The sequence below is a fragment of the Rana temporaria genome, chromosome 4 (genome assembly GCF_905171775.1).
Source record: "Rana temporaria chromosome 4, aRanTem1.1, whole genome shotgun sequence".
Classification (NCBI taxonomy): domain Eukaryota; kingdom Metazoa; phylum Chordata; class Amphibia; order Anura; family Ranidae; genus Rana; species Rana temporaria.
This window is the reverse complement of record NC_053492.1, coordinates 21,892,654-21,906,351: the sequence shown is the minus strand read 5'-3', so window position 1 is coordinate 21,906,351 and position 13,698 is coordinate 21,892,654. Positions and strand designations below refer to the sequence as shown.

The following is a 13,698-nucleotide window of genomic DNA, read 5'->3' as shown; positions in this document are numbered from 1 at the left end:
CTGATGTGAGCTTTTGGTCGGAAATTCCAACCGTGTGTAGGCTGCATCTGAATTTTTCTGTCGGAATTTCCGCCAAGAAAAAGTTTAGAGCTGGTTCTCAAATTTTCCGACAAGAAAAGTTCTTGGAGGAAATTCCGATCGTCTGTATGGAATTTCCGACGCACCAAAAACACGCATGCTCAGAATCAAGTCGACACATGCTCGGAAGCATTGAACTTCATTTTTCTCAGCTCGTTGTAGTGTTGTACGTCACCGTGTTCTTGACAGTCGGAATTTGGTGTGACCGTGTGTATGCAAGACAAGTTTGAGCCAAGATTCCCTCGGAAAAAAAAAATCCATGGTTTTCTTGACGTATTTTCCGATCGTGTGTACGCGGCATAAGCCTTACTCTTTCATCTAACCCTAAGCCTCAACCTATCACCTTTATCTAAAACTTTACCTTAAAGTAACCCCTTAATCTAATGCTAAACCTCAACCTATTCTCTTCATCAAACCCAAAACTCTCAAACCTAGAATCTAACCCTAAATCTTAATCTCACTCCTCCAACTAATCATAAAAAGCAAACTAAACCTTTTATCTAAACCCCAACCTAAACCCTTTTATCTAAACCTCAACCTAGCCCTTTTATGTAACATTTTACCTTACCTTAACCCCTCCATCAAAACTTAAATTTCAATCTCACCCCTTCATCTCCAAACTAAGGCCCCATGAGCCATTGTAAAACTCTGACATTTACAATACATGACAAGGCATGATGGGAATTATAGTTCCTTAACAGCTGGAGTTTCAAGACCCCTCTACCCCAAAGCCTCAACCTAACCCTTTCATCTAACCCTACATTTCAACCTAACCCCTTCATCTAACACTTTACCTCAAACTAACCCCTTAATCTAATACTAAATGTCAACCTATTTTCTACATCAAAACCCAACTCATGAACCCAGAATCTAACCCTAAATAATAATCTCAACCCTTCATTTAACCCTAAACCTTAAACGAACCCTTTCATCTAACCATAAACACCAACCTAACCCTTTTATCTAAACCTCAACCTAACATTTTTATGTAACATTTCATCTTACCTTAACTCCTTCATCAAAACTTAAATTGCAATCTCAACCCTTCATCTAACCTTAAACCCCAACCTTACCCTTTCATCTAACCATAAACCCCAACCTAACCCGTTTATCTAAACCTCATCCTAACCCTTTTATTTAAACCTCAACCTAACCCTTTTATTTAAACCTCAACCTAATCCTTTTATGTAACATTTCATCTTACCTCGACCCCTTCATCAAAACTTAAATCTGAGTATCACCCCTTCACCTAACCCAAAACCTCAACCTGACCCTTTTTTCTAATCTCAACCTAACCCTTTTATGCAACATCTTACCTTAACCCCTTCATCAAAATGTATATCTTAAGATTACCCCTTTATCTAATCCTAAACTTCAACCTAACCCTTTCATCTAACCCCAAACCTCAACCTAACCATTGTATCTACATTTCAACCTAACCCCTTTACCTATCATTTTACCCTAACTTAACTTCTTCATCAAAACCTAAATCTCAATTCGAACCCTTAGTCTAACCCTAGATCTCAATCTAAATCCTTTATCTAACACTTTACCTTAACCAAACTCCTTCATCAAAACCTCAATCTCATGTACATTCCTGTGACAGGAGTCACTTTGGGTGGGGGGTTTGTGAAACTCAGCTTACCCTGGAGAGCTCTGGAAACTCTGTGTCCAGCTTCTCCGACCCCTCTTATGTGTAAATCACCCCGTGTCTCTAATAGGGGCACATGGTGAATGAGAACCCCACTATGATCTGTGCTAGTCAGTCAGACTCAATGTTGTATATATGTATATATTGTGTGTTGTCTCATGCTGTTGTGGACTCTTTGCTGTGATCGTTTGGGGTGTGACTGTATTCTGTTGTTCTATTGTGGCTGTCTGCCTCAACTATTATGGGATGTGTAAGTGTGTTTGCTGTGAGGAAAGAGGGAGGGGATTCCTCTAGCAGCCCCCCTGCTGATAAGACTTTTACTGATGAGAAGTTTGAACACACCTGACCTATGTGTCTGTTGTCATTGGACAGTTTAACCCGCCCTGTTTCCAAGGGTTGGGGGGAAGAGTCTCTGAGTTTTTTTTTATCTGGGGTGTCCATGCGTGATAATAAATCAGTTGGTTGTTTGCCACTCTACACTTGTGTTGTCTGGTGACTGGGTGGGCTAAAGAGTCTTGGATAGTGCTGGTTCTGGACAGAGAAAGCATAGACGGCGAAAATAGTCCAGTTTGAGAACAAAGGTTCTTCACAACCCCTTTATCTACCCCTAAACCTCAACCTTACCCTTTCATCTAACCTTAAATGTCAACCTAACCTTTTTATCTACACTTTAACCTAACTCTTTTTTCTAACACAACTTTACTTAACATAAACACTTCATCCAAACCTCAATCTCAATCTAACCTTAAAACTCAAGTTAATACTTCCATCTAACCCTAAACCTCAACCTAACCCTTTCATCTATCCCTAACCTTCAACCTATCCCTTTTATCTAACACTTTACTTTAACTTAAACCCCTTCATTAAAACCTCACGGTCAACCCTTTATCTAACACCAGACCTCAACCTAACCCTTTAATCAAAGCCCAACTGTCAATCTCATCTCTTCATCTAACCCTAAACCTCAACCTAACCCCTTCATCCAACACTTCAACCTAATACTAGACTTCCACCTATTGTTTTTATCAAACTCTAAACCTTAAACCAAGCTCTAAATCTAACCCTAAAGTTCAAGGCAAGCTTCAACCTATTCTCCAGTGACAATATCACAACAAAAAAATTATAGTGTCACTTGGATAATCATTATTTCACATTGATATTATAGTTCCAAAAATGATCTAACTATGATGCAACAAATTTGGCAAATTGACGTCTACAGAAAAATGCAAATCGCCCCTCTAATTGAAATAGGAGAGACTCTTACACGTAGCCGTTGAAACGTTTTCTGTCATAGTCATCAAAGATCGGTTTCCAGGCGTAAATGTTTACCACTCCCACAGCGACGCTGATCATCAACATGAGGGTCAGCTTGACCATGTGGCTGACTTGTACCAACATGATGGTGGCGATGAGGGCCAGGACTGCGATGTAGCTGTAATATTTGGGGTTCTCCACACAGCCCCAGGTCTCCCCAGACTGTGAGGTGACGTTGTAGGTCGTGGAGTAGTATTGAAGGCAGCTGAGCTGTGGAACGAACAAAGAACCGTCACATGTGTGAAATATGGTCTCCAATCAATAGGAGATTATCTGTCACTGGTTACTCTGTATTAAAGTGGTGAAAACAGAAATTGGACTAGACATTAAAAATTCTCTATCACAGCCCAGAACATGAAAGCCACTTCTTTATAGGGATATAAGAATACCCAATTTGGGAAATATATAAGAAGACCATTACCGGCCTTCTAAAAAATGCTAGCTGCTTGGCTGTCATACTGAGTTCTCCTTTAACAACTGAACAAGGTTAAGCATTTGGTTATGCAAATAGTGACCAGCTCCTATGGTCTCTGGCCACCCATTTTCACCTTCTGCTTATTTGATTGGCGAATAAGGCTGCGTTAGGACAAGGTGATTGAGCACCCAAGACAAAAAGGACAAGGTTCACCCCCCTCCATAATCATGGATTGCAAGTCCTGCCCATTTTCCAGGTGAAAAGCCCAAGGCGGCTATCTCTCCTGCCTACCCCTCGGCCTGACCCTGCATCACAGCAATGAGCCAATAATAAGGTGGGATGGGGTCAGCTGGGACTGGTGACCACAGGACTAACAAGGTGGGATGGAGTTGGTTGGAACTGGTGACCACAGGACTAACAAGGTGGGATGGGTCGGTTGGGACTGGTGACCACAGAAGTAATAAGGTGGGATGGGGTTGGCTGGGACTGTTGACCACAGGAGTAATAAAAACGGATGGGATTGGCTGGGACTGGTGACTACAGGAGCAATAAGGTGGGATAGGATCAGCTGGGACTGGTTACCACAGAAGCAATAAGGTGGAATGGGGTCAGCTGGGACTGGTGACCACAGGACTAACAAGGTGGGATGGGTCGGCTGGGACTGGTGACCACATGAGTAATAAGGTGGGATGGGGTCAGCTGGGACAGGTGACCACAGGACTAACAAGGTGGGATGGGTCGGCTGGGACTGGTGACCACAGTAGTAATAAGGTGGGATGGGGTCAGCTGGGACTGGTGACCACAGGACTAATAAGGTGGGATGGGGTCGGCTGGGACTGGTGACCACAGGAGTAATAAGGTGGGATGAGTCAGCTGGGACTGATGACCACAGGAGTAATAAAGTGGGATGGGATCAGCTGGGATTGGTGACTACAGGAGTAATAAGGTGGGATGGGTCGGCTGGGACTGGTGACCACAGGAGTAATGAGGTGGGATGGGATCAGCTGGAATTGGTGACTACAGGAGTATTAAGGTGGGATGGGATCAGCTGGGACTGGTGACCACAGGAGTAATAAGGTGGAATGGGTCGGCTGGGACTGGGGACCACAGGAGTAATAAGGTGGGATGGGTCGGCTGGCACTGGTGACCAAAGGAGTAACAAGGTAGGATCGGTCGGCTGGGACTGGTGACCACAGGAGTAACAAGGTGGGATGGGTCGGCTGGGATTGGTGACCACAGGAGTAAAAAGGTGGCATGGGTTGGCTGGGAATGGTGACCACATGAGTAAGAAGGTGGCATGGGTCGGCTGGGACTGGTGACCAAAGGAGTAACAAGGAGGGATGGGTCGGCTGGGACTGGTGACCACAGGAGTAATAAGGTGGAATGGGGTCAGCTGGGATTGGTTACTATAGGAGTATTAAGGTGGGATGGGATCAGCTGGGACTGGTGACCACAGGAGTAATAAGGTGGGATGGGGTCGGCTGGGACTGGTGACCACAGGAGTAATAAGGTGGGATGGGGTCGGCTGGGACTGGTGACCACAGGAGTAATAAGGTGGGATGGGTCGGCTGGGACTGGTGACCACAGGAGTAATAAGGTGGGATGGGGTCGGCTGGGACTAGTGACCACAGGAGTAATAAGGTGGGATGGGTCGGCTGGGACTGGTGACCACAGGAGTAATAAGGTGGGATGGGGTTGGCTGGGACTGGTGACTACAGGAGCAATAAGGTGGGATAGGATCCGCTGGGACTGGTTACCACAGAAGCAATAAGGTGGAATGGGGTCAGCTGGGACAGGTGACCACAGGACTAAAAAGGTGGGATGGGTCGGCTGGGACTGGTGACCACAGGAGTAATAAGGTGGGATGGGGTCGGCTGGGACTGGTGACCACAGGAGTAATAAGGTGGGATGGGTCGGCTGGGACTGGTGACCACAGGAGTAATAAGGTGGGATGGGTTGGCTGGGACTGGTGACCACAGGAGTAATAAGGTGGAATGGGTCGGCTGGGACTGGTGACCACAGGAGTAATAAGGTGGGATGGGTCGGCTGGGACTGGTGACCACATGAGTAATAAGGTGGGATGGGGTCGGCTGGGACTGGTGACCACATGAGTAATAAGGTGGGATGGGGTCGGCTGGGACTGGTGACCACAGGAGTAATAAGGTGGGATGGGTCGGCTGGGACTGGTGACCACATGAGTAATAAGGTGGGATGGGGTCGGCTGGGACTGGTGACCACAGGAGTAATAAGGTGGGATGGGGTCGGCTGGGACTGGTGACCACAGGAGTAATAAGGTGGAATGGGGTCAGCTGGGACTGGTGACCACAAGTGTAATAAGTTGGATGGGGACCACTGAGACCAGTGACCACAGGAAATTCTTGCTATTTGAGAGATTTTCATTGCTCGAAGCTATAGTACAAATTCCATGAATGGAGGACGGGCAGATGAATGAAAGGTCCACTCTCCATTCATAGAGCGATTTTCATTGATGAAAGCTATAGTACAGTATGAACGGAGGACAGGTGGATGAATGAATGGTCTGCCTCCTCCATTCATAGAATGTTTTTCTTTTTCAGAAGCTACAATACTTTGCAGTTACTGAAATCAATCTTATTCTCTGCCACGAGTGCCAAGGTTTGACTTCTGCGGTAAACCTGATCTAGTAATTGCTCTTAACATTATAAATATTTCAGTTCTTTGTTCAACTCTCTTATTTGTAAAAATATCAAAAAAATTTAATAAATGCTCTGGTATGTAACAAAAAACGAAATAAAAAAGGAGGCCACCAGCAAAACTGTTGCTTATTCGACAGACAAGTCCCAGCTTTCTTACCATGTCCACAATGTCCGCCATGGTGAGGATAAATATGGCCGACATGGCCCAAGTGTTTCTCGCCCACCTGGTCCTGTCTATCCAAGTAGAAAAGGCCACAAGCTTTTTTGGGAAGACCTAAAGAGAAAGAAAAGAGAGAAAGGTCATTCTCCAAAGCATGAATGTTACAATATGCAGTAAGTACGTGGAGGCAGATAGACTTCTCTTCATTACATGGGGGGGGGGTCTGCTTCATGCTTTAGTAGTGCTGCACAGTGACTGTGCTCTGCTGCTTCTTAGGCCCCGTACACACAACCGAGTTTCTCGGCAGAATTCAGCCAGAAACTTGATCGGAGCTGGATTCTGCCGAGAAACTCGGTTGTGTGTACACTTTTCACAGAGGAAGCCGACGAGGAACTCGTCGGGCCAAATAGAGAACATGTTCTCTATTTCCTCGTTCAATGAGGAAAGTTGGCCCGCCGAGATCCTCGGCGGCTTCAACACAGAACTCAACGAGGAACTCGATGTGTTTGGCACGTCGAGTTCCTCGGACGTGTGTACGGGGCCTTAGTCTTAATGCAATTTTACCAGTCAGGACTGACTAGCTATGTACAATAGGTTCTCTCTAGGACTGATATTTTGTCTCAAAAGGTGTTGTTTAGGTAGTGCACCAGAAATATCGTATAGCATAAAAACATAAAAGCTCATTAAAAATACAATGCGAGTGAAAGAGTTATTTACATCTCGTAAATTCGTTTTTGTGAGAGTCACCGAGTCTTCACACCTGCTGTGCCCATTATGAGGGGTTCCCACCACCCCTAAGCTGAATTCCTGGGTCTGAACACCTGCTGTGTCCATTATGAGGGGTTCCCACTATCCCTGTGCTGAGTTCCCATGTCTGTACACCTGCTGTGCCCAATATGAGCCCACCATTCCTGTTCTGAGTTCCCATGTCTGTACATCTGCTGTGCCCATTATGAGGGGTCCCCACCATTCCTGTGCCGAGTTCCCGGTTCTGTACACCTGCGGTGCCCACTATGAGGGGTCCCCACCATTCCTGTGCTGAGTTCCCATGTCTGTACACCTGTTGTGCCCATTATGAGGGGTTCCCTCCATCCCTGTGCTGAGTTCCCGGTTCTGTACACCTGCTGTGCCCATTATGAGGGGTCCCCACCATTCCTGTGCTGAGTTCCTGTGTCTGTACACCTGCTGTGCCCATTATGAGGGGTCCCCACCATTCCTGTGCTGAGTTTCCATGTCTGTACACCTGCTGTGCCCATTATGAGGGGTCCCCACCATTCCTGTGCTGAGTTCCCAGGTCTGTACACCTGCTGTGCCCATCATGAGGGGTTCCCACTGTCCCTGTGCTGAGTTCCCATGTCTGTACACCTGCTGTGCCCATTATGAGGGGTCCCCACCATTCCTGTGCTGAGTTCCCAGGTCTGTACACCTGCTGTGCCCAATATGAGGGGTCCCCACCATTCCTGTGCTGAGTTCCCAGGTCTGTACACCTGCTGTGCCCAATATGAGGGTTCCCACCATTCCTGTGCTGAGTTCCCAGGTCTGTACACCTGCTGTGCCCATTATGAGGGGTCCCCAGCATCCCTGTGCTGAGTTCCCAGACCTGTACACCTGCTGTGCCCATTATGAGGGGTCCCCACCATCCCTGTGCTGAGTTCCCAGGTCTGTACACTTTCTGTGCCCATTATGAGGGGTCCCCACCATTCCTGTGCTGAGTTCCCATGTCTGTACACCTGCTGTGCCCATTATGAGGGGTCCCCACTATCCCTGTGCTGAGTTCCTGTGTCTGTACACCTGCTGTGCCCTTTATGAGGGGTCCCCACCATCCCTGTGCTGAGTTTCCAGGCCTGTACACCTGTTGTGCCCTTTATGAGGGGTCCCCACCATTCCTGTGCTGAGTTCCCATGTCTGCACACCTGCTGTGCCCATTATGAGGGGTCCCCACCATCCCTGTGCTGAGTTCTCAGGTCTGTACACCTGCTGTGCCCATTATGAGGGGTCCCCACCATCCCTGTGCTGAGTTCTTGGGTCTGTACACCCACTGTGCCCATTATGAGGGGTCCCCACCATCCCTGTGCTGAGTTCTTGGGTCTGTACACCCACTGTGCCCATTATGAGGGGTCCCCAGCATCCCTGTGCTGAGTTCTTGGGTCTGTACACCTCTCTGCGTTTCTCTATGCAATGTAGGCAGATCATAACCTGTGGGAGGGGCCAGCAGGGTGCTGTACATGACTTCCTGAAAACAGCACACTGCCTCAGTACTCCGCTCATGAGTCCTCCTGATGCAAGCAGTGGAAGGAGTTATGCAAATATCAAATTTCCGTGACGGGTGGATGACATTTGCGTGCAGACCACCCATGGTTACGTCCACATTTAACCACTTCCATACCAGGCACTTACGCACCTTCCCGCCCAAGCCAATTTTCAGCTTTCAGCACTGTCGCATTTTGAATGGCAATTGCGCGGTCATGCTACACTGTACCCAAGCAAAATTGGCGTCCCTTTTTCCCCACAAATAGAGCTTTCTTTTGGTGGTATTTGATCACCTCTGCGATTTTTTTTTGTGCAACAACTAAAAAAAGACTGAAAATGTTGAAAAAAAATTAAGTTTTTATTTTTTTCTGTTAATTTTTTTGTAAATAAGTTTTTCTCTTTCAATTACGGGCACTGATATGGCGGCACTGATGGGCACCGATGAGATGGCACTGATGGACATCGATGAGGTAGTACTAACGGGCACAGATGAGGTGGCACTGATTGGCGGCGCTGGTATGCGGCACTGATGGGCACTCATAGGCGGCACTGATGGGCACACATAGGCGGCACTGATGGGCACACATAGGCGGCACTGATGGGCACACATAGGCGGCACTGGGCACTCATAGGCGGCACAGATGGGCACTCATGGGTGGCACTTATGGGTGGCACTGATGGATACTTATGGGTGGCACAGATGGGCACTGATAGGTGGGCACTGGGCACTGATGGACACTGTGGGGTGGCACTGATGGACACTGGGGTGGCACTGATTTTCCTAGGTTGCCAGTCAGTGCCCATTTGTGGGCACTGATTGGCATCTTTTTTATTTTTTTGAATGTTTTTTTTTTTTTTTTTTTGCAGGCTTTTTTTTTTTTGCCCACCCTGGTGGTCCAGGGTGGGCATCCCTGGTGGTCCAGTGTGGCGATCCGAGGGGGGGCTGCGCTGATAAACAATCAGCGCGAACCCCCCCTGTCAGGAGAGCCGCCGATCGGCTCTCCTCTACTCGCGTCTGTCAGACGCGAGTGAGGAAGAGCCATCAACGGCTCTTCCTGTTTACATCATGATCAGCCGTGATTGGACACGGCTGATCACGTGGTAAAGAGTCTCCGCTGGAGGCTCTTTACCGAGATCGGAGATGCAGGGTGTCAGACTGACACCCCGCATCACCGATCGCCGCGCTGCGCGCCCCCACGGGCGCGCGCGGCATGAAATCCTGCAGGACGTTCTGGAACGTCCTGTCAGGATTTCAGAACCACTTCCCGGACGTAAATCGGCTATAGGCCAGGCGGGAAGTGGTTAATCCTCCTGAGCCTCCATGATTGAAAGAACTAAAATTCAATGACTGAAGGAGGCTGGAGAGGAGAAAATGAGGCAGCGTCGATCTGACTTTGCTGCAGCTTCTAATGCACAATGTGAGAAGCTCGCAGTGTGCGGTGAAATCAGAGTAAGCCATTTCAGTCCAGGAGAGGAACCGGTGCAACTGTGCGAGACTGAAGGGAAGTCCGGACTTCAGATTTAATTATCACAGTTGCTCTCCCACCAGCTGTAAAAGAGTGAAAACATATCTTTACAGAATCAGTCGTTTGTTCTTTATGCTAAATATGTTTGCTGTGCAAATTTTAATTTCCTCGTTTTCCAATGAGATAACAAGCCCAGGTGTACTGTATGCGCAGTGACAGGAGATTAAAGAGTAAATAAAAAATAAGGGATTTGGCCGTGTTAATCAAACAAAAGCCCGGCGTTATTATAACAAGATCCAATAAAGCCGTTCTACTCAGAAAGACATGGCGGATGCTAGAAGTTGCTGGTTGCCTGGCTGTCACGCACAGTGCCGATCCTGACCTCCCTGGGGCCCTAAGCGGCTTGCATAGTGAGCCTATAGGGCGGACCGGCCCTGGTCACGCAGGTCTGCTGGCTTCAATGGCCCAGATTCAAGTAGAATTGCGCGATATTTGCGGGGGAGCAGGGCAACGATTTTGCCCTGCGCCCCCGCAAATATTTTGCGCTGCCCTCGATTCACGGAGCAGTAGCTCCGTGAATTGCGAGGGCGCGCCGGCAAATTTGCCCGGCGTAAGCGCGCACAAGTTAAATGATCCCGCCGGGAATCATTTAAATTAGGCGCGCTCCCGCGCCGAGCGTACAGCGCATGCTCCGTCGGGAAACTTTCCTGATGTGCATTGCGGCAAATGACGTCGCAAGGACGTCATTTGCTTCTAAGTGAACGTGAATGGCGTCCAGCGCCATTCACCTTTCACTTACGCAAACGCCGTGAAATTCAAATTTCACGGCGCGGGAAGGCCGGCTATACTTTAGCATTGGCTGCCCCTACTATTAGAAGGGGCAGCCTTGCGCTAAAAGTAGCCGTACGGAAACTCCGTACCTGGCTTGCACGGGGCCCGCGCAAGCTTGTGAATCAGTGGTAGTATGCAATTTGCATACTACACACTGATACACAATGGGAGCGCCCCCTAGCGGCTCCCGCAAGAACGCAGCCTAAAATCTGCGAGGCATAAGAGCCTTATGCCGCGCAGATTTTAGCCTGCAGTCGGTGTAACGAGGTTCCTGAATCAGGAGCACTCGTTACACCGGAGCAAGTAAGCACTTGCGCTGCGTAACCTATGGTTGCGCGGGCGCAAGTGCTTCTTGAATCTGGGCCAATACTCCCAAGTGACCTGGATCACATTTTGTCTGACTTTCCTGATCTGTATCTATTTCAGGTCAGTGATTCAGAAATGATGGATGCCAGTGCGCTCAGGGCACAACATTTTCCCGGGATGGGTCAATAGATTTAAGAGGGCTACTACACTACTTTCCTCTTCCTGGATAATATGCTGCTATATAGCTAGATTCAGGTAGAGTTAGGTCGGCGTATCAGTAGATACACCGACCTAACTCGGAATCTGCGCCGACCTAAGTTTAAGTGTATTCTCAAACAGAGATACACTTAGCCCTATCTAAGATACGACGGCCTGCGCCGTGCTATCTTAGGGTGCAATATTTAGGCTGGCCGCTAGGTGGCGCTTCCATTGCGGTCGGCGTAGAATATGTAAATCACTAGATACGCCTATTCACGAACGTACGCCCGGCCGACGCAGTACAGATACGCTGTTTACGTAACGCTTTATCAGGCGTATAGTTATTCCATCAAATAGTTGGAATAGTAATGTTAAAGTATGGCCGCCGTTCCCACTTCGAATTTCGAAAATTTTACGTTGTTTGCGTAAGTCGTCCGTGAATAGGGATTTACGTCATTTACGTCCACGTCGAAATCAATAGGACCGTGCGGCGTACTTAGCCGCAATGCACACTGGGAAATGTAGGCGGACGGCGCATGCGCCTTTCCAAAAAAACGTCAATCACGTCAGGTCAAAGCAAATTATCATAAAACACGCCCCCTCAGCCTATTTTGAATTAGGCGCGCTTGCCCCCGCCGCATTTTCCTCTACACCGCCGAAAGTTAGGAGGCAAGTACTTTGAGAATACAGTACTTGCCTCTCTGACTTAAGGCGGCGTAGCGTAAATACGCTGCCTTACAGTTGCGTGCCCCTACCTGAATCTAGCTAATAGTCTCCTTCCAGTGCCAAGCATGGCCTATAAGGTTGAGCTTAGGTGTGTTTGGATCCTAGGATGCTTATGTTTTTATTTTTTGGGTCATTTTTGGTGTTGCGCCCTCTACCATAGGTAGGTGCTAGAGGGGAGGTGTTTTGGGTGATAGCTGCCAGGCAGGTAAATTTAGGTAGGCCTATGCATGCTAGGCCTGTTTGTTTTGATCTGGGGGTCAGGGAGTGGTTAGTGTAGCAGTGGGTGTGACCGCCTGTCTTTCAGGGAGAATGTTCTGGAAGAGGGGCAGGGCTGGTAATTGGAGTGACAGGGAATTCATGTGAGGAGCCCTGACCAATCCTCAACTAGGATTGGCAGGGGGCAGGCCTCCTACATAATGAGGATATTTGCCAGCACACCATGGAATAACGTAAATAGCGTCCAAACGGATGATTTATTGCATGATCACAACACAAGGAGAGTGCAACTTGTGATGCCTGACGAAGGGGTCCTGCGTGGCTCCGAAACGTTGCACTCTCCTTGTGTTGTGATCATGCAATAAATCATCCGTTTGGATGCTATTTACGTCGTTCCATGGTGTGCTGGCAAATATCCTCATTGTGACTTGTACCAGTATCCAGCTGGTTGTTGCTACAGCACCCAAATTCAGGAATGTGTGCGATGGGAATATGAAGTAGACCTCCTACATAAACTCAGGTCCAGCCCACTGAAGGGAGTTGTTGACTGGATGAAGTGAAGAATGGAGTATTAGACTGCAGCAGGAGCCCCACCACATCTGGGGGGGGGGGTATAGGCCTCGGCGGAGGAGCTTGGGAGCTAGGAGGGAGCCCCTCCTTACACGGTCATGGAGAAGGTGTCCTGGAACAGAGGAGCTGGAGAAGCAGTCGGTACGCACGGTCCGGGTAAATTCTTCATGAAGGACTCAGGGCGGGAGAAGTTTGGTGAGTGAGGCACAGTGGATATCTGGAAGAGGAATGCCAGGGGAGCTGGGTGCAAGGCCAGAAAAGAGACTGGGGTTCTGTGACAAATCGATGTGGCCTGGGGGCACATGATTTGCAAGTTGGGCTGGCTGGGATCAGTAGTTTGTCTATCATTTAATTCTGCTAAGCAACTAGGCCTTCAAGAAGGGGTACTGCAGGCCCCTGGCCTATCAGAGTTCAGCCACAGCCAGGGATTATTCAGAGTGATCGATAAGACAGTTTAAGATGATGCGGCAGAAAGACTAGCGATGTGACAGGTGGAAAGACTAACGCTGTGACAGGCAAGTTTGTGCAGGAGGAGAAGAGTCCTGGGAGTAACAGTCTGCAGGAGCTGTGAAGAGGAGGAGTAACAGTCTGCAGGAGCTCTGCAGAGGAGAAGTGTAAAGGCAAAGTCTGTCAAGGTTAGAGTCCATCATTTTTCCATGTGCTCTATTCAGAAAATGCAAAGTAATCTTTTCTATGGGCATCCCATACTCTTTCCCCAACCAAGTTATATTCCCCAAATAAACAAAAGCAAAACAACGCAAATGGCTGTTCATTGTCTACTTGAGAGTGATGTATGGAAGTCTGGCAGCAGGGTGAACATGTGTGGATGATAGTAACTAGTA

General features: G+C 48.2%; 1 protein-coding gene across 1 annotated transcript in view; it reads right to left on the bottom strand.

The window, feature by feature from the left end:
* Positions 1 to 13,698, bottom strand: part of ADCY3 (adenylate cyclase 3) — a 218,121-nt gene that overhangs the window by 46,763 nt on the left and 157,660 nt on the right. Inside the window, exons 13-14 of the mRNA XM_040348113.1 lie at positions 6,291 to 6,407; positions 2,994 to 3,253 (exon numbers count right to left, since the gene is read on the bottom strand). Coding sequence (XP_040204047.1) covers positions 2,994 to 3,253; positions 6,291 to 6,407 — 377 coding nt within the window. The remainder of the gene's footprint in view (positions 1 to 2,993; positions 3,254 to 6,290; positions 6,408 to 13,698) is intronic.